The sequence below is a fragment of the Pan troglodytes genome, chromosome 9 (genome assembly GCF_028858775.2).
Source record: "Pan troglodytes isolate AG18354 chromosome 9, NHGRI_mPanTro3-v2.0_pri, whole genome shotgun sequence".
NCBI classification, from domain to species: domain Eukaryota; kingdom Metazoa; phylum Chordata; class Mammalia; order Primates; family Hominidae; genus Pan; species Pan troglodytes.
Genome location: NC_072407.2, coordinates 120,454,554 through 120,475,327, shown reverse-complemented (window position 1 = coordinate 120,475,327; position 20,774 = coordinate 120,454,554). Strand labels below are relative to the sequence as shown.

Sequence of the window (20,774 nt, the reverse complement as noted above, 5' to 3'; positions counted from 1 at the left end):
GAGTGCCCTTCTCTCCGGGCGCGGGCAGGACGCAGGAGCAGGCGGAGTCGGTGAGGCCCGACGGCTTTATTGGTTCAGGGCCCAGTCCCGTCCCCTCGCCCGCGGACGCCCGGGTCCGCGGCGCTCAGCGGCTGTCGCGGGGGCGGCGCAGCTGCCCCATCATGTCGGCCAGCATGCGGTTGCACAGCGCGGCGTAGGGGTTGAGCAGCACCAGCTGGCGCCGCGCGAAGGGGCTGCCCAGCCGTGCCGCCCTCTCGAAGTCCTTGCGGGCGTCGTCATCTCGGCCCTGCAGCCGCGCCAGGAGTCCGCGCTGCACAAAGCTCTGGCGGGCGGCGCGGCCCCGGCCGCCGCTCAGCTCCACCGCGCGTTCCAGATCCTCCAGGGCGCCTGCGGGACCGACGAGACGGGCGGGGCGGGGGTCAGCGGAGGCCAGGGCGGCCTTGCCCGAGCCCCAGCCCACCTGCGGCCGCGCGGATCACCGTGGTCCTTGCGGCTCCCGGGCGTGGCCATTTACAACCCGCTTCGCACCTGCTAGAGGTACGGATCGTTATTCCCATTACACAGATGAAGACTGTGGAAGAGTTAAGAGGATTTGCCGAGGGCTCTACAGCCAAGCCACTTAGTGGCAGAGCTGGGACTGAAGTCCAGGTCTCGCCTTGTTCCTATTATTTTCCACCCCTGATACACGAAAACATGAACGTTGCAGGATTCTGAATGGCCACTATGTTTATGAGTCTGGCCCACTGCCCGGGCAAGTAGCAGCCAATTTATTCCACACCTGTTATTAAGCATCCACTATGTGCCAGGTGACTGACTCTGAATGTCAGGGTTCAAAAAAATAATATTAACCGCACAATCATTTCTTAAAAGTACAATCAAGACAGTTTCTCATTGTTTTCCTTTTGAGGGCCCTTTTCTCTTTTCCATTGCTTTCTTTAGAACACCTTCTCTCTCCCCTGTATCCTGGACTGATTGCCTTTCATCATTCTTTGGTTATCTCCATGTATCTAATTTCCTTGGTCCTGGAGCCAGAGCTGGCCTGCACCATTTTTATTTTTATTATTCTCATAAAATACTTGGGTTGGGCCTCAGAACTCTGAACTCAGAACTTCAGGCAGCCAGCCACCTTCTTAAAGTCCACCAGGCTGGCTTCTTTCGGGCTCTGCTTCAATTCACTCATGTTCTCTAATCTCCCAAAGAGCCTGAGCCTCCGGAGAAGCACTCAGAATGCAGTACTCCTTGGTTTCCCTCAGACGAGCTGGTCTGGAGGAATCTCCAGTTGGAATCACCACTGCATCTCTCTGGGGTTTTGGTCTGCAGGCTGTCTCCAGTGATCTGGGGCACATAAGCCTGGATAAGGGGCTCCTGGGAGGTTCCCATCGTTCCTGGAGTGGACTCAAAACTCCCTAGCCTGGTATTGCTGGTTCTGGGAGCACCTGTGTCACCACTGCTCCTAACAGTCAAGTAGTACTAGGTTTCCGTGGTTTATACCTTCACATTAGCCTCATCTTTGGTCCCCAGCATGGTCCCATTGTCTTCACTTAATTAGAATAACCTGAATGCAGCAGGAGTTTTGGACCTCTACAGACTGTACCTTCTCCACCCACCAACTAACTCCCACTCATCCTTCAAAACTCGCCCTTCGGGAACAGGTCCCACGCTGACCCCTCTCAAACTTGTTTTGCTGGTCTCAGAATTATGTGTCTGCTCTGCCTCCTGGACTGGGAGCTTTTCGAGGAGCAGTATCATGTGGGGATTAAGAGCACACACTCGAGCCCTACCACCTGGCTGACATCCCAGCTCTGCTGCTGCCTGACTGTATGATAGTGGGCAAGTTACTTAGCCTCTTCATGCTTCAGTTTCTTCATCTATAAACTGGGGATAACAATAGTACATACTTTTTAGGGTTGTTGTGAGGATTGATTTACTAGTTTGTATGTAAAGTGATTAATGCCTGGTACATAGTGACTGCTATATAAATGTTGGTGATCCATATACCTTTTATCTCAGTGTCCTCAGCACCAGCCTACTGCCACATAGTAGGCTCTCATTAACTGTTCCTTCATCAATGGAATGCAGTCTCTTCTGAATTTCACATTAGCCCCATGATATTAGCAGGTCCCCTGATACTACTCCTACCTTATAGGTAAGAAGACAGGCTCCACAGGGGTTTAGCAAGGCCACCCCAGCCGCACAGCCACTTCAGTTCTGGTCTGTGCCCTCCCGTGGGCCTTTTTGCAGAGGATACAGGGCATCTCCCCTTACCTGCCACGTCTCCCTGGAGTCGCCGGGCCTGGGCACGGTTGTTGTAGGCTGAAGCCCTCTCAGGCAGCAGGCAGATGGCTTGGCCAAACCTCTCCAGGGCTGTGCTGAGGTCCCCAGCCTCTGCTGCCATCACCCCCTGCAGCTCCAGGGCCTTGGACTGTTCCAGCTGTGCTTGAGGGAAAACTTCATCTGGGCCAGGGAAGGAGCCAGGAGAAGCCAGGTGTGCAGTTGGTAGCAAGAAGAAAAAGCCACCTCAGGCTTTGGAATTCTGAGATCTGAGCCAGAGCTGACTGGGTATGGGTCACAGCAGGGGTCAGTTGCAGTGTTTGGGGTAGGGGGAGATGAGGTCACTAAGGCTGGGAGCTAGCATTGCCTGAGTTCCAAGAGACCTGGGAAGGGGCCTTGGTTGGTTCCCCATTGCCAAGAAAATGAAGCCCAAACTCCTCAATCTGTTAAAGAAGTTGCTCAAGTTTTTTGTGTATGGCCTCAGCAGGCCATACGTTGCAGAGCTTGGATTTGAACCCAGGTCATTCTGGCTCCTGTCTGCATTTTACTCTACTACACCGCCTCTTATGCAAAGGCCACCATGACATTCCCAGATCATGAACATCACTTCTGACGTATCCCTCTGCGTTTCGGCCTGAGTTAGTAAGGTGTAGGCTTTACTCCTCTAGAAACAAAGGATCAAAAACTCCTTCATTAGGGACTAATGGAAAAGCCAGTGAACGCACTCACTGCAGAAGAGTTAGTTTGGAGCTTGGCTTGTGACAGTGTTTAACGGATACTGGTTGTGCTTGCTATATTGGAACCACTCAACTGAGCAACCATGCCCTGCCTTATTTCAGTCTTCTGTTCTGGTGGTGGTATTCTCTGTTATGACAAAAATGTGAGAGTTTAACATCACCTGGCAGTTAAGCTTGGATCATACAGTCAATTAAGTGGTAAGTTCAGAGGCATGAGAGCTGATGGATTGAGAGACAAACCCCAGCTTACTCCTCTTGGCAGGACATCTCTTACCAAACCCCCATCAGTGCGCTAAGGAGCAGCCAACCTCTCTGATTCCAATCTCAATCATAATCATGGAACAAGGGGCCTTATAAAACCACCTCCCTCTCTGCTACCTCGGGAGGCCAGCAGGCCAGCCTATGTGCAGAGCTACACTCCAGATGAAATGCCTACCTTCTTCTCGTTCTTCCTTTTCTGCTTCCTCTCCGAGGTCCAATCCAACAATGTCTCCAAATGGGGTGTCAGGGTTGAAGATGGCCTGCAGCACTGCCTGATCATTTGGAGTCCCCATGGTGCTCAACTCCAAAATCCCAAAAGGTGACTCCAGATGAGAGAAGAGGGAGGGACGTGGTGAGGGTGGAGCCTCCAGCAGGAAGTTGATCTGAAAGGATGAGGACCACCCCTTCATGAGGAGTGTCTCCCTGTCCATGGCTGTAGCATTTGCTCAACCTGTGGCCTGGAGGGTTGACCCTGGCTTGGCAGACTATTTGGTTATTTCTCAACTGCCCCTGCCCCCAGGAGAAACAGTAAACAAATCCAGCTTCAGCCTTAAGGTGGAGTGCAGCTAAGAGAAGGTGCTCTCCAGCTTCTCCCTGAAATGCTTTCAGTTTATTATATTCACAGTTGAGAAAATCGATACAAATCAATACTTAACCTCCTTGGATAAAACAGGGGAGCTATGTAGAAGGTAAAGGCCCTGTTCCTTTGTCCTCTTGACCCTGCCTCATATCCACAATTAATTAGGTCCTGAACATACATCACTGATGAATAAAGGAAGAAAATAGTCAAGAGAGCCAGTGTGGAGTGGACCTGAAGGTGGGCTACAGGGAATAATTTAGTGATGCCACCTTAAAGTAAAAGACTGTGGAAGGTACTTTGTGACCAGGTCACAGGCCATGCCCCTCCCGCTTTTCTCCACCCTCTCCAACCAAAGCCAAAAGGAAGCTTAACCATGTGCAGCAATAAACTTGACATGTTTATTAATTAAACTATCACTTAAATAAAAAAAAGTGCATAGAAAATAAACATGTTTAAAAACTCCTTTTTTTTACAACTATGTACACTTTTTACTTTTACATTCAGTCTTTCGTAGAGAGCTTTCAGCATTATTATTTTTTGAACTATTAAAGTATTTTCCTTCATCCCTGTCACAGGGAGTTAACACTGATGGACTTTAGACACATTTTCCTTTTTTTTTTTTTCTCTTTTTCTCTAACCAGAAGCTTGGAAGAACACAAGGAAAAAAAACAGATCTGTTATACATGATAAAGTTGTCAAAAAATGTCTTATTTCTAGAAAAGAAGCTTGTCATCTGTTGAGCTCTTGAAACAATTATTCAACTACCTGTATTTACTAAAGAGACTGTTAAAAGTTCAATAAAAGAAACACCACAATTCTATTTTCTTGGTTGAAAGACAGAACTAGAGTACCTCGGAACAAGATACCAGGAAAGCACAGAACACAATTTTCCCCTAAATGCAGGTGGTAACCCCAACATTCATAACCAAAAATAGAGAAACAAGGAGGACAGGTACTGACTGGCAACATTCATGGGCAGAAAAAAATCCAGGTGACACCATGTCTGCATTTTTCTCTGATCCGAGGAATGGACTGTTCTACCATTCCTTTATGGTTAGAGGTTCCCCCATTTCGGGAATCAGAGGAAAGTGAGCCTGACATCTTCCTGCCGCTACTAGCAACTGTAACACAATCCTTATCTATAGTGTTAAGAGAATTAAAAGCCATGGACTGAACTAGGCTTTGTTACATGGTGCATTACTATATTAGTTCCTATATATATCATATTTATATTTATTTGAAAACCAAAACAAACAAAAAGTTGCAAGTTTCCAGAGTGTGTGACTTGACTAGTATTCATGATTCGGCACAAAACCATCTGCTCCATAACCTTGTATTGCTTTAAAATGAAGGAAATGAAACATAAAATTACACCCAGCCCTTTGCAATGACCCGCTTTTCCTTAAAAACAAAAACAACTTGATTTCTATTAAAAAAAAAAATCCCAAACCGAACTTAAAAGTTAACATCTGACAAGGTTTTGACCTTTAGTATTTTCAGATATTTGATTGAACGTCAGTCCTTTAGAAAGATACATTCATTAGAATATTTTTTTTTATTTTTGTGTGTGTGTTGTATTTTTTTTTCCTTTTTTTTTTTTATTTTTTATTTTTTTTAAATCAAGGGAGCTACATGGTGCTCACTGCATTGGCCGGGGGTTTGACGGAGGCGAGCAGGGTGGCGGGCTGGGTCCCGGCAAAGGAGTCTGGTTGAAAATGTATAGCTGCCAGGGCTTCCCCCTTAATTCTTGTTATTGGTGTAAAAACAGAGGGGCTGTGCGAGAGGTGGTGGGTGGCCAAGGAGGGAGCCAAGAGACCAAGTTCCGGCCAAAGGGTCAGCGCCATGCAGCTATTCTGGTTACACAGTTGTCACTGGCCACCAGGAAATGCAGCCACAACAGGTTCTAGCAGCAAAGCTGTAAGTGAGCTGGCTCTCACTGAGAACTGACCAGGTTTGCAGCTGTTACTCCTCAGGGATTTGGGATGCCCCTTGGGGGATTCTTGGGAATGACCCATCACAATTCCTCAATCTGCACTTTTGTGCGGAGATTCCCTTGGTCACTTTTGAAATGAACTCAGATGTGTTTGGAGATAGCTGTGCCGTTTTTGCCTTCTTTCCCTCTTGTAGGGAAACCTTCGCTTATCCCCCCAAGTTGCTGGCAGGTGTGCTGAAAATTTGGCAATGGACTCAAGGCTGAGCTAGAAGAGGAATTTCTCATTTTTGTGGTTGACAATTAGGGGGTGGAAAGGCAAGGCAAACCATCTGCAGCTGGCAGGAGAAGGAAGCTGTGGGTTCCTCCCCTGTCCTCAGGGTTTAGGGTTGGTAGAGAGTGAGGAGGGGGCTCACAGTACAGCATGGCCTAGCAGGGCAGTAACTAGGTCTATTTAGCTGAGTTCCCCCCACCCCCTGACTGGCCTTTGGGTCTTTCTCAAGGTGAATTCAGGACCCATCAGTGCATTAATCATTTCAGTAACAAATGCAGCTTAAGTTTTTTTTTTTGTTTAAAAAAAAATAGGAATACAAGGATTTACAAAAAAACCTCACACAGTGCAATAATAAAGGAAAGCAGACACTAGTGGAACCCCTAGGGCCACTGCATCTTGTTCATGGGCAAAAGGAGGAAGGGAGGTGAGGTCTGGGTAGAGTGCTTTTCCCAGTCCCCTGCTGGCACTTCTCCATGATGACAAGGAAGTCTCTGCCATCCTGGCCACAGTGCTGGGCTCCCTGCATGACAGTGAAAACAGTGACAATGTTCCAGCAAAGCCACCAGACAAAGTTCTTAAGGTCACGGGAGAGAAGGGAGCCCAGGATGGAAGGCACAGCAGAGCCATGAGTCCTGGGGCAGAGAGTGCTGGGCTGAGTCGTATTGCTTTGCTAGACTTCCATAGGAATGGGCTTCTTGCGGCGAGAAAAGGGTGCCCCACCCTCTACTTGGACTACACTACTCTGAAACCTTGTGGCAGAGGCAGAGAAAAATCTGCTTTATCGTGAGTGGTCAGACTGTGCTTCAGTTTCAACAGGCTGCCCCAAAAGAGGGCACAAGGTGATCAATGGGTTCTCTGCAGATATGAGGACTTGGTGGGCAGAGGGAAAGGAAAGAGTGGCCTATGAGGCAGATGGTGATGGAAAAATGTCAAGTTGCCATTCAACTTGTTGTTTGCTAACTCTGAAGTAAGAAAGATGAGGGAAATGTAAAGATTGCCGTCTCCCACCACTCTGGAAGTTGCGCCGGAAAGGAGAGAGGCGGGAAAGAAGAGAAGCTGTTGTATCAAGATATTACTGTAGCCTTTTGAGGAGCTTCAATAGGGGAAGGAGGGGAGTGGCCCAATGGAGTTGGGTGACCTTCCTTCTCCATTTATTGTCAAAGAGCAAACCCAGGAAACATTTATGTCAACAGGGCACAAACAAGCTACACATTAAACAACAAAAAGTACACCTTCCAGGGGGAAGTTGGGCAGGAAAAACCAGACTTTGTGTGTACAGCTGAATATTTTCTCTAACTTCATCCTATGAAAATAAAAAATTATTAAAAACCGATCTTCTTTTAAATTAGGATAATACCGCGGTTTAAAAAATAGCCTTGTCATAAGTGCTTCTCCCTATGAAGTGCTTCTCATAGAAAAATATACAAAATATATTTACATTTATAAAACCTTAAATAGTAAACTGTAAACAGAACAGAGTAAAATCCAATGACTTAATTTAACAGGTTCAGGACACTGTCTTGGGGAAAGGAAGAGAAGAAACATTTGATGCTGTTTTGACCACATCCTAAGGAGTAATCAGGGCAGTAGTGTCATTGAATTTACTTTAGCTGTGGGTTGCACGCAGGTGGCAGAGTTCCCTCAACATAAGGTGGTCTAGTCCCCAAGTTGTGGGCCTTGAAATCTGATTAGTGTTCTGCCTTCAACTGGACACTGACCGTTTAAAAACTAAGTCTCCTATGTCTTAACAAGGGGAAAATAAAGTAACCATGTCTTAGGAATGGGACCCAGGGGTCATCCCGGCTGTGATACTCTCGTTGTTGCATGATTTAAATCCTATTTAAATAATCTTTTTCCTCTCCTAAAAAATCATGCTACATATGTTTCTTTAAAACTCTCCATGGAGCTTTATGAAAATGTTTCCAAATTCTGTCTGGTTATGACCAATGGCTCCTGTCCACTTCCCCACCTGGAGTGCTTACAGGCTCAGGGAACTTTTTGCAGGCACATCCTATGCCCAGCAGGGAGTGTCCTTGAGCAGGCAGTCAGTCTCCCCTACAACCAGAAAGAAGCATGGGAAAGCAGTGGGATGAAGACAGGGGAAAGGAAGAAAAGGGAGTGAAGAGGGAATGGGAGAGGGAAGCCGCTCCTACTGTCAAGAAAGGTAATTGGCTGAGATAAGGCTCCTGGGGGCAACACTCCCACTCAAAGCCTGCAGGCTCAATGTTTGGTAATTAATTGGCACAACCCCATGACAGCCTTTTGACACCGGAGGTGCTAGGAATCCTGTCTCCCAACCAGAAGTGAACTCTCGAGTGGGAGGATAGTAGGGAAAACCACCAGACCTCTGTTTGTTCGACAGACGCTGTAGGTGGGGCCTGGCTGGCAAACTGTCAGGAATCCAACCAACCCTCCATTTGGGGCTTTGCCTGACCCACTCACTTATAGTGCTTGGGAAAGGGCCAACCTGAGGATGGCAACGTATTTCTGTGGAGAAATTCAGGCCCAATCTCCCAACATAACCAACCCTCTATAATAGGCTCCTTCCAGGCAAGTCTGCTAGGGACCCCATTCCCACTTTCTAACAGTAAACAATTGGAGGGGCCCCAGGAGAAAGCCGATCATGGATCTTTTCTTCGAGACCTCAACTCTGTCTCTGGGACTATGATCACATGTCTGATGTGAGTATAGGACATAAGAGAGCTCAGCCATCACAGAGGCCCCTCAGCTGTGCCACGCAATCCGGGAGCTCCCAGCTGCTGGAAAAGGCCTTCAGCGTTGCTTTGGATGGCCCCGCGTCCTTGCACTCCAACACTGGGGGAGAAGAGCAGCTTTAGTTTAGGAACTTCCGGCATTTCTTGGCGCCACAGTTGCAGGGCAGCTTGTTGCTGGCATCCTCAATGGGGAACTTATAGTCGTAAGTGAGTTCCTCTCCTCGGTAGATCTTACGCATGGCAAAGATGACAATGTGCTTCTGCCCATCAATATTGATGACCCGAGAATAGCAGTTAGGCTCACACGAGTGATTGATGAAGCGTGCAGCATTTCCATGCATGGTGGCATCCACTACCTCTGAGTCATCAATTCGGAACATATAGCAACCAATGCCCTGCACATGCAGAAGAAGGGAGAAGAACTTGTCATTTCTTATAAACTCAGCTTTAAGAACATGTCCCAATCTTCTCTTGATGTTACCTATAGCCGCTGAGAAAGTTTCTTCTAGTAAAATTTCCAGATTTCTCCCAGTACTATCTTTCAAGATGCTTCCACGAGGATTTCCTAGATTACAGGCCACTAGTCTAGAGGTTTCTAACGTCTCTGCAGGAAAGAGAAACCTAAAACTTGTATAGCTATTTGCTTCTGATACTAGGAGCCACTCAGACAAACCTTCTAAGAGCAACTTTCTGTACTAATCCTCAGAGTGGATTCTGTATTTTTACTGGGCCCCTCACAAATTTCAGAGTTTATTTTTTTAAGAAAGGTCTTTGAATTGATAACATACCCTATTTCTTTTGTGATCCAGGGGTCATACTGGTCCCTTTCTACAGCAAAACAAAAGAACTGTGTGAGTGCAAGTGGGAGACTTACCTTGCTGTCGTAATACTTTTCCCGCTTGTCAGTCTGGATGGAGCGGATGACGTTGCCGGCATACTCAATCACCATCTCACCTGCATCAATGTTTCTCTTACAGAAAAGACCCCGGCCATGGATGGGAGACCTAGGACAAAGACGGAAAAGAGGTCAGACACAAATTTTGCAAGTAAGGTTAAGTGCATGAATACATGAATAAGTTCTCCTGGTCTGTTAGTTCCCCAGGAGGGACATATACTTGAGAAAATAAAAATTTGGACCCACTTGATTTGGCCATCTAACACATGGCCAAAGATAAAAGTTATTTCCATTCTGCGACCCGCTGGAAGCAGCAATATTTTAATGCTTATTATGTTAAAGTCCTTGTTCAACACAAGGAGGTGCAGGATCCCAGGATATGAGGGTCAATAAATAGTGTCCGTAAAATCCTCACTTACTGAGTGAGGAAGGTCACTCCAGCATTTGGTCTGCTTTGATTTTGAAAAACTGCATTCGTTTTCTGTAATTCTTTCTAGAATTTTAGCCATACCTGTAGACACCAACTGCCTCCTTAGAAGTCTTTTTTAAGTGCCGGAAGCGCATGGGCATTGGCAGATCCATGCTAGTTGCCCTCCTAAGAGATAAGACATACTATTAACGAATTTTTTTCAGGAAATAATGTTTTGAGTCTTGAATCGAAGGTTCCTAGAGACAATTAGTACACTCTTTGTTTAATGCCAAACTGAACAAGTGCCTTATAAAATGAGCCCCCCCCTTTTTTTTTTTGAGATGGAGTTTCGCTCTGTCGCCCAGGCTGGAGTCCAGTGGTGCGATCTCGGCTCACTGTAACCTCCGCCTCCTGGGTTCAAGCGATTCTCTTGCCTCAGCCTGCTGAGTAGGTGGGACTACAGGCGCGCACCACCACGCCGGGCTAATTGTTGTATTTTTAGTAGAGATGGGGTTTCACTATGTTGGTCAGGCTGGTCTCGAACTCCTGACCTCATGATCTGTCCGCCTCGGAGGCTTCCAAAGTGCTGGAATTACAGGCATGAGCCACTGTGCCTGGCCAATGAGTCCCATTTTTAGTATACATAGTACTTTCTGACCATGACAACTATGGTGGTACAACCAAAGCTGACAGGGTATACTATCATTAAAGAAAACAGGCATCTTACAGTTCTTTGAATTTCTCTTCTGTACCTTATATTCCTCACTCCTTACCAGGCACCTACTGCTACTTCAACACAAATGGTTTTCAGTCCTTTTAAATCTTATCCAGGAAATTCTGATGCAAACAAATTCCTACGTAGTGCCCTGACCAGCTGGAGGAGAGGGAAAGCAGTTTCTAATGACTGCTCCCCACTCAAGACTTACCGAGCTGACTTCAGCTGTACCTCCTCCTCTTCTTCATCATTGGGGTTGTATTCAGGAGGCTGACGATGTTTAGAAGCCAGGAAGTTAAACATGTCAAATGCTGACTTCCTGGGGCCAAAAGATTAAAACATATTTAGAGAAATGCTTTAATAAAGCAGTAAAGGATGATGGCATTAAAACTGGAAATCTCAAAGGGTATGTGGGAAGATGACAGTGTCATGAGATAAGAAAATCGAGACCCAAAACTGCTGACAGAAAAGAAGGGAACTTGCCTGAGGTGGACTTCAGCCCTGGCTGAGCCGTGAGGGTTCAAGGGGGGTTCATTGGCCTCCTCTGGCTTGTGGAAACGGAATTTGTAATTTCGACAGTGCTTGGCACCAGACAGCTGCTCAATGAGGAACACAACTGCATCATGGAGAATCCCCAGCATCCTCAAACCGTTAACACCTAGAAGAATCAGAAGCACCAGGGCAGTGAGGAGCGCAGTCAACAGGAAACAGCATGGTCCTACAGAAATGCCTATGCTACAGTCACTCTGCCAGAGGCTGCTCCAGGGTGAATTATAGTACATATTAGCTCGAAATTAGCATCAGATAGCCATTAAAATGATGCTGATACAGATCTATCAATATGGAAAATGTTTGTGATAGACGGCTAAGTGAAAAAAGCATGCCACCAAACTATGGACTATTTTGCTGTATTACACAGAAATGCTATATGCTAATGCTATATACACGTGTTATTTCATTTCGTGCTCATAATGACCACACAGGGCAGGAATTACTAGCTTCATTTTCAGGTGAGCAAACAGGCTTAGAGAACTGATGTAACACTCCCAAGGCTACATGATTTGACAAGATATGAACTCTGGACTGCATAACTACAAATATAATCCATCTAGGAATGGATTAGCTAGGTTCTATAAGCTTATGTTCCCCCAGATACCTCACTAAAGTTTAATTTTTTTTTTTTTTTTTTTTTGAGATGGAGTCTCGCTCTGCCACCCAGGCTGGAGTGCAGTGGCATGATCTCAGCTCGCTGCAAGCTCCATCTCCCGGGTTCACGCCATTCTCCTGCCTCAGCCTCCCGAGTAGCTGGGACTACGGGCGCCGCCACCACGCCTGGCTAATTTTTTTCGTATTTTTAGTAGAGACGGAGTTTCACCGTGTTAGCCAGGATGGTCTCGATCTCCTGACCTCGTGATCCACCCGCCTTGGCCTTCCAAAATGCTGGGATTACAGGTGTGAGCCACCGCGCCCGGCTTTTTTTTTTTTTTTTTTTTTTGAGACAGACTCTAACTCCGTCACCCAGGCTGGAGTGCAGTGGTCCGATCTCAGCTCGCTACAACTCCACCTCCTGGGTTCAAGCAATTCTCCTGCCTCAGCCTCCCAAGTAGCTGGGACTACAGGGGCACGTCACCATGCCCAGCTAATTTTTTTGTATTTTTAGTAGAGACAAGGTTTCACCATATTGGCCAGGCTGGTCTTAAACTCCTGACCTCAGGTGATCCACCTGCCTCAGCTTCCCAAAGTGCTGGGATTACAGGTGTGAGCCACAGCACCCAGCCAGCCTCACTAAAGTTTAAAAGCAATGTTAATACACCCCTAACACAGAACTCTTGTGTTGTTATGATGAATGTGTGGAGTAATACACTCAGTAGCTGCTTTGTTCTACTCACCGTCTCATGCTGTTAATGAGCATTTTTTATTTATTTTTATTTTATGAAAACAACATTTATATAAGTCTGCTGGCATTGATGGTGAAAGGCTTTCATTTTAAAATTATTTGGCTTTTTCCATTAAAGGGACAGGGCACAATTACAACTGCCACACTTCTTTTTGACACTAGCAAATAGCTAATGTTCTTTATATTTTTATTAAGTAAACAATATTATTTCATTTACGAATACTGGTTTGGTATTATTAATAGATATAGAAACAGTAATGGTGTTAATTTTGGATCAGGTATCCATTTCATAAGTGTAATTGTATTAGGACTGCAATTGCACATATGCAATTCCAACAGACATACAGTTTGCATTATGAAGCATATTTAGAGATGTAACCTTGGTGTAATGTCCTGGTGCAGAGGAAATAGCAGATGAAAAAGCAGATGATCACGCCACTGCACTCCAGCTTGGGCAACAGAGTGAGACCTCATCTCAAAAACAAACAAACAAACAAACAAACAAAAAGAACGCTGTCTCTAGATAAGCAATATTCTTTTTCTAAGAGACAGGTTTCACTTTGTTGCCCAGGCTGGAGTGCAGTAGCATGATCATAGCTCACTGTAACCTTGAATTTCTGGGCTCAAGCTGCTCCTGCCTCAGCCTCCCAGGTAGCTGGGACTACAGGCATATATGCCACTGTGTTTGGCTAATTTTTAAATTTCTTGTGGAGACAGGGTCTTACTGTGTTGCCCAGGCTGATCTTGAACTCCTGGCCTCGAGTGATCCTCCTTCCTTGGCCTCCCAACTTGCTAGGTAGGATTACAGGTGTGAGCCACTGCACTGGCCCCAGATAAGTGACATTCTTATGATCACAACTGTTGGTCCCTTAAGAATTTGGCTTAAGTATGTAACACTATGTAACACAACTCTATAAGATAAGAACTTAAGCCATATAAGGCAATGGCAAACTCTTTTTTCTTTTCTTTTTTATTTTTATTTTTATTTTTTTTTGAGACGGAGTCTCACCCTGTCGCCCAGGCTGGAGTACAGTGGTGCGATCTTGGCTCACTGCAAGCTCTGCCTCCCGGGTTCACACCATTCTGCTGCCTCAGCCTCCCGAGTAGCTGGGACTACAGGCGCCCGCCACCACGCCTGGCTAATTTTTTGTATTTTTTAGTAGAGACGGGGTTTCACTGTGTTAGCCAGGATGGTCTTGATCTCCTGACCTCGTGATCTGCCCGCCTCGGCCTCCCAAAGTGCTGGGATTACAGGCGTGAGCCACCGTGCCCGGCTGGCAAACTCTTTTTTCTACAGACCACTAATTTTCCTTAATAATTTTTTCCTGGAAGTTCTAGATAGCTGTGAATTCTTAGGTTAAAAAAAAAAGACATTGAAAAACATACTACATACTCAAGTATATTTTCACAGAAAGTTCCTTTTAATATGTACGCTGAATGTTCAACTCTCACTCACCAGAGAGATTACAATGAGATTAATGTTGTGTTGATAATGGGAAAACAAAGATGCATTATGTGTGGGCCCCCGTCTGTTCTTAAGGAGCTCACAGCAGAGGAAGGCAGAGACGTATACAAACCATGCAACGTGCAGGTGTCCAAATTAAGGTATAATATAAAGTACTATGGGAACTCTTAAGAAGGAACAATCTGTTCTGCTTGTGGGAGACTCATTTATTCATTCAATAAATATTTACTGCACACCTAAAATATCCCAGGCACTCTTTCCATCTTTCCACTGTGCCAGACAGGACCTTAGGAACTTACAGGTGAGCAAGACAGGCAAGGTACCTGTATTCATAGAGCTTTTACTTCATGGAAGAGACAGACAATAAACACATCAAAGATATTCCCACTTCAGGACTTTTTCATCTGCTGTTTCCTCTGTGTCAGGACTTTAGAAAACATAGTTAATTTAATTTAATTTTTTTTAAGAGAGAGTTTCACTGTTGCTCAGCTGGTGCCGTGGCTATTCACAGGTATGATCTTGGCACACTATAAGCTCAAACTCTCCTTCCTCAGCCTTCTAGCTTGCCTCGAGGACTTTCGCTTTATGTATATGCATGATTGGCTTCTTCTCATCATCACTCAGGTCTAAGCTCAAATGTTGCCTCATCAAGAGATTCCAGATTTCCTGCCACCAACTACCCACCTCTGTGTCACTCTCTATTTCATTTCCCCATGTTATCTTCTTCATGGTACTTACATATACATATACACCACTAGAATACAAGGGCATGAGGGTAAGGACAAGGTGGCAGCACTGGAAATGGAGAATAATGGACAGGTTTTGGATTGGGGAACACAAGGGTCATTGTGGTTAACCTCCAGGTTAAACCTTCCACCCCAGATGATTAATCTAAGACAATCCTGGGAATCCCAGTCCCTTTGCCAGAGACTGGCTTAGAAATGGACATGGGGCTGGGCACAGTGGCTTATGCCTGTAATCTCAGCACTTTGGGAGGCCAAGGTGGGTGGATTACCTGAGGTCAGAACTTCAAGACCATCCTGGCCAACATGGTGAAACCCCGTCTCTACTAAAATACAAAAATTAGCCGGGTGTGGTGGCGTGTACCTGTAGTCCCAGCTACTCGGGAGGCTGAGGCAGGAGTATTGCTTGAACCCGGGAGGCGGAGGTTGCAGTGAGCCAAGATTGCACCACTACACTCCAGCCTGGGCAACAAAGTGAGACCCTGTCACAAAAAAAAAAAAAAAAAAAAAAAAAAAAGGACAGAAAAAGAAATGGACATGGTACCAAATTCTGGTCTGTGAGATGTCCATTTGTTCCTAAGCCTCTCCTGTTCCTCTGAACACTGTGATGACTGAATGTTATTGTGGGAACTGCTGCAGCCATTTGCTATCAGCTTGAAGATGAAGTTTTACTATAGATCGTAAAGTGGAAAGAAGAAAAGAATCTAGGTATTTGATGACATTGCAAGCTCCTGTACCAATCAATCCTGACGTCTGTCCTACCTCTGGACTTTCTGTTATATAAGATGATAAATTATCTCACTCTTTAAATCAGTTAAGAGTTGGGATTTCCTTAGGCACAGGAAGAATGATCAAAAAAGGTTAAAGAGGTGACCTTGAGCAAAGTCTTAAAGGATTAACAGGAGTTTGTTGTGTAAACCAGGGAATTTGGAGGGAAGAGAGTAGATGGAGGAAGTAGGTCCTGGTGGAGGGAACTGCATCAACCATGTTATGCTGATATGAAAGCACATTTAGGGTAAGTAATAAGAATTGCTTGGGGGCACATGTTAAAAATTCAGCTTTCTCAGCTCCAAGCCCAGGGATTCTGATTCACACCTACAGGCTACACTTTAAGACACATGGATGGGCCGGGCGCAGTGGCTCACGCCTGTGATCCCAGCACTTTGGGAGGCCGAGGTGGGCAGATCACAAGCTCAGGAGTTCTAGAGTAGCCTGGCCAGCACGGTGAAACCCCGTCTCTACTAAAAATACAAAAATTAGGCCGGGCGTGGTGGCTCACGCCTGTAATCCCAGCACTTTGGGAGGCTGAGGCGGGCAGATTACCTGAGGTCAGGAGTTCAAGACCAGCCTTACCAAGATGGAGAAACCCTGACTCTACTAAAAATACAAAATTAGCCAGGCATGGTGGCACATGCCTGTAATCCCAGCTACTCGGGAGGCTGAGGCAGGAGAATCGCTTGAATTCGGGAGGTGGAGGTTGCGGTGAACCGAGATTGTGCCATTGCACTCCAGCCTGGGCAACAGGAAAGAAACTCCGTCTCAAAAAAAAAAATAATAATAATAATAAAAAAATAATAATAATACAAAAAATAGCCGGGTGTGGTAGCATGCGCCTGTAGTCCCAGCTACTCAGGAGGCTGAAGCAGGAGAAATCACCTGAACCTGGGAGATGGAGGTTGCAGTGAGCCGAGATCACGCCACTGCACTCCAGCCTGGGTGACAGAGTAAGACTCTGTCTTGGAGAAAAAAAAAAAAGACACATGGATGGATCTGGAACAGTAAATAGTGTAGTGTGGCTGCAGAACAAAGAATCTTGAGCAGTGAGGGAAGTGGGGAAAGCTGAGACTGAACAGATGAATCTGGCTGAAGAGGACCTCGCCATGTAAGGATCCGTAGACAGGAAACCTCAAAGAGCAGGGCTAGGTCGCTACTCAGCGACTGTATCCTGTGTTTAACATGGTACCAGGCATTTTACAAGTGGTCAGTAAATATTTACTAATAACAAATACGTAAGGGTTGAAGATTGTACTCTGTAACTAGTAGGCAATAGTAAGATTCTGAGGCACCTCTGGAGACTCTGAGGGTACAAGGAGGTGAGATAGGAGACTCAGTTATAGGGCTTTTTAACATTGCATGAGAGAATAACAAGGGATATGTCAGAGAAAAAGAAAGGGATGTGACTTATATTTTTGGGGTAGAATTTTAAAAATTATGAGCAAGACTTTTTTTTCTTTTTCTTTTTTTTTTTTTTTTTGAGACAGGGTCTTGTTCTGTCACCCAGGCTGGAGTGCAGTGCCATAATCTTGGCTCACTGTAGGCTTGACCTCCCAGGCTCAATGTGCTCCTCCCACATCAGCTTCCCAAGTAGCTGGGACCACAGGCATGAGCCATCATGCCTGCCTAATTTAAACAATTTTTTTTTTTTATAGAGATGAGGTCTCACTCTATTGCCCAGGATGGTCTTGAACTCCTAGACTCAAACAATCCTCCCAAGATGTTGGAATTCAGGTGTGAGCCACTGTGTCCAGCTGAGATTGAGTACCCTTTCATGCTATGGGCCATTTGTATTTTGTGGGAGATAAACTGCCTGTTGGGTCTTTTTCTCTTTTTTTTTAATTAAAAAAGTTCTGAAAAATTTTAAGTATAAAAAAATACACAGGGTGTTATAATAGCCATGCATGTACCTGTCACATAAAATGAACAAATGTTAGTATTTTCTAAAGTGCATCCAAACATTTTCCTTCCCTTCCCTCTTAAAGGAAGAACATCACTGATAAAATTAAATTCCTAAAAAAAAAAAAAGTTAAAATTCCTGTAAGTACCCATTCGCCCACCTTTCCAGGAGCAATCTGAAAGGAGGTAGGAGAGGTAGATATGGATAAAACAAAGTCAATGGAAGGTTCTACCTTAGCTTAATTAAATCCTTCTTCTTCTTCTTTTTTTTTTTTTTGCGACAAAGTATTTATCTGTCGTCCAGGCTGGAGTGCAGTGCTAAGATCATAGCTTAATACAGTCTCATACTCCTAGGCTCCAGTGATCCTCCTGCCTCAGCCTCCAGAGTAGCTGGGAGTACAGGTGTGCATGCCACGGTGCCGGCTAATATATATTTTTATTTTTTGTAAAGATGTATTCTCTGTATGAAGCCCAGGCTGGTCTTGAACTCCTGGCCTCAAATGATCCTTCTGCCTTGGTCACCCAAAGTGTTGGGATTACAGGTGTGAGCCACAGCATCCACTGATTAAAATCTTTAGTGTTTGCTCAAAACAAGTGTATTATTAAGTTTGTATGCTGCCTAAATTTAATATGAAGTCTAATACCAATGGTAAATGATTTCAACTTTAAGAAAAGATATCATTTCACACTACAATGTCTAAAATAAAAAAAAAAACCAAAAAACAGGTAAGTGTTGGCAAAGGTGGAGAAATGCGAACACTCGTGCATTGCAGGTGGAAATGTAAAATGGTATAGCCACTTTGGAAAAAAAACCTGGCAGTACTTCAAAAAGTTAAAGAGTTACCATATGACCCAGCCATTCCACTCTGAGGTATATACTGAAAAAAAATAAAAACATGTCTACACAATAACTTGAACATGAATATTTGTGGCAACATTATTTGTAGCAGAAAATAGAAAAAACCCAAATGTCCACTGACTAATGAATGGATAAGCAACATATGGTATATCTACACAATGGAATATTTGGCAATAAAAAGGAATGAAGTACTGATGTGGAAGGGAAGATGTAACAGAAGGGAAGAACCTGGAAAGCATTCTGTTGAGTGAAAGAAGACGGTCACAAAAGGCTACATATTGTCTGATTTCATTTATATGAAATGTCCAGAATAATCAAATACATAGAGACAGAAAGTAGATTTGTGGTAGCCAGGGGCTGAGGAATGACTGCTAATGAATAGGGGGTTTCTTTTAGGGATGACGAGAATGTTATAGAATTATAGAGTAGTGGTGGTTATACAACTCTGAATATATTAAAAACCACTGAATTGTATGCTTTAGATGGGTGAACTGTATGGTATATGAATTAAATCTCAATAAAGCTGTGAAAAAAATTTTTAACTGATTTTTTTTTCACAGAATCAACTCTGCCTTAGGCGAACAATTTACCATAATATTCTGAGACAGGAGTGGAATAACACCTCCAGCCATTACCTGCAAATGAGAGCTGCTTTAGGCGGGCATTTGATCGAGCTTCCTGGACTTTATCTGTCAATGACTTCCAGGCATCTGAAAGGAAATAAATAAAACCATAAGCCAGAAAATATGCATGTAAACCCTTCTTAACACCAATGATGTGCACAAGCACTGCTTAGAATCCCTACAGTGTGAACACTTGCCCTCCTAGAGCAGTGTTTTGATATTTTTCTTAGAGTTTAAATCAGTTCATTACATGTGAAAGGAGCCGAAAAGGTACACTCCCCAGCAGGGCTTCTTTCTGTTGGAGGACACAGAAGCACTAAGGACCTTCCGAAATGAACTCTGAATCCCCAACGCATTCACATCCCTTGATGTAAGTCTGGGTCTCACACCTGAATGTTTGGTACTATTATGTTCCCCGTACCCCTAATCAAAACAGCACTAGTAATAATGATTTAACCAGGACTGTGGGAAGATCATAACCTCTCTGTTCCTTAAAGTTAAGAGGCAGAACTAGAAAATCCTTACAGTTCCTTCCAGCTCTAACCCAAGATTCTGTGATCTTTTCCTGTCTGCTAGGCATTTCCACATGGATTTCTTACATCACTCCACATCAATGTCTTCTGTGGAGCCCCCATACTCCTTACTTATCTCCTTTGTTCTCCATGCATTATCTTTTGTTTTAGTCACCCAGGCCTGAATCTTTAGGGTCATCTTTGACTCTCCCCTCTCCATATTCTACCAAGTGTACTCATTCTTCTTTCCTTTCCTTTCTTTTCCTACCAAATGTTGGCTTTATTACCAGACATCTCTACTCTAGCAATACTCTCATTAGTAAACTCTCGTCTTTGAGCATCTCCAGTTCATGCTCAATCTGTCTCATATAGAGAGCTTATCACATTATGTTTCCTGAAATTCTGCTTCTATTCACTCCCTCAAGTTTTCAAAGTCCTCAAGGTTTGGCACTGAAAGCCCTCTAAAACCTGTGCCCTGTCCACCTTCCCAATTTTCTCTTTCACTACTACCTCACATGGATTTCAATGCCATCTCACCTGACACTACTCTAAACCCACCAAATGCAATCCTGCCTTTCTAACTTTGCTTACCTCCCTTCTTCTTCCTAGAGAGCCCTGCATTCTTCTTTGCCTAACCCAAATTCCACTTTCTCCTTTAATAGAATCTTCTATTTATCTTCATGGGTTTTTGATAACCCTAACTCACCCATGGTGACCTTTCTCTTCTTTGAACTCTTCTAGTACTTACAGCCTAGAGAACATTTACTAGTCCTTCAAAGGTGGATGAACACTTAGATGCTTGCGATACAAAGATGAATAAGAAAATAAAATTCCAGCCCTTATGGAGAGCTCGCTGTTGAGTGAGTGATAAAAGTAAACAAACACGGACAAAACAAAATTTAAGCTATGAGAGAAGAACATGTAAGATTCAAAAGGAGGGAGAGGGAGGGCTTAGCTACCTCAGAAGGTCAGGGAAGACCGTCTGAGCTGGATCTTGAAGGGTGAGCTGGAGCTCACCAGGTGATTGAGGGCAGGGAGAGAACTCCAGGCAGAGGAGAAAGCACGTGTGAAGGCACACAAGGGAGAGAGAAGGGCACAGAAGGCGCATGAAGGAATGGCAAAAAACAAGGCTGGAGGGGGAAGCAGAGTTCTCAGGGGCTCCGCTAAGGTGTGTGCAATGTTGAAAACATAATCTGTATCATTAACTTTTCATGTA

At 44.7% G+C, this 20,774-nt stretch overlaps 2 protein-coding genes and 1 long non-coding RNA gene across 14 annotated transcripts in view; 1 reads left to right on the top strand and 2 right to left on the bottom strand.

The window, feature by feature from the left end:
• Positions 1-47: 47 nt before the first annotated feature.
• On the bottom strand, positions 48-3,767 carry TTC36 (tetratricopeptide repeat domain 36). The gene is made up of 3 exons (XM_009424260.5): positions 3,445-3,767; positions 2,266-2,454; positions 48-387 (listed from the first exon to the last, which is right to left on the bottom strand). Exons 1-3 carry the CDS (start codon positions 3,698-3,700, stop codon positions 125-127), a joined length of 708 nt encoding a protein of 235 aa, XP_009422535.3. The 5' UTR covers positions 3,701-3,767; the 3' UTR covers positions 48-124.
• Positions 3,768-4,225: 458 nt separating this feature from the next.
• KMT2A (lysine methyltransferase 2A) overlaps positions 4,226-20,774 on the bottom strand; it is a 90,542-nt gene continuing 73,993 nt past the window's right edge. For 9 of the 12 annotated variants that reach the window (XM_054662738.2, XM_054662739.2, XM_054662740.2 and 6 more), the window contains 6 exons: positions 19,059-19,133; positions 11,266-11,444; positions 10,998-11,101; positions 10,174-10,257; positions 9,642-9,771; positions 7,137-9,162 (listed from right to left, as the gene is read on the bottom strand). In XM_054662738.2, coding sequence (XP_054518713.1) covers positions 8,887-9,162; positions 9,642-9,771; positions 10,174-10,257; positions 10,998-11,101; positions 11,266-11,444; positions 19,059-19,133 — 848 coding nt within the window. In that variant the 3' untranslated portion in view covers positions 7,137-8,886. Of the gene's footprint in view, positions 9,163-9,641; positions 9,772-10,173; positions 10,258-10,997; positions 11,106-11,265; positions 11,445-19,058; positions 19,134-20,774 lie in introns of all 12 variants that reach the window. The other 3 variants (XM_063783445.1, XM_063783446.1, XM_063783442.1) reach the window with 1 other exon arrangement.
• On the top strand, positions 9,745-19,168 carry LOC107967231 (uncharacterized). The gene is made up of 2 exons (XR_001707572.2): positions 9,745-9,793; positions 18,984-19,168. It is a non-coding gene; the product is annotated as an uncharacterized LOC107967231 (long non-coding RNA).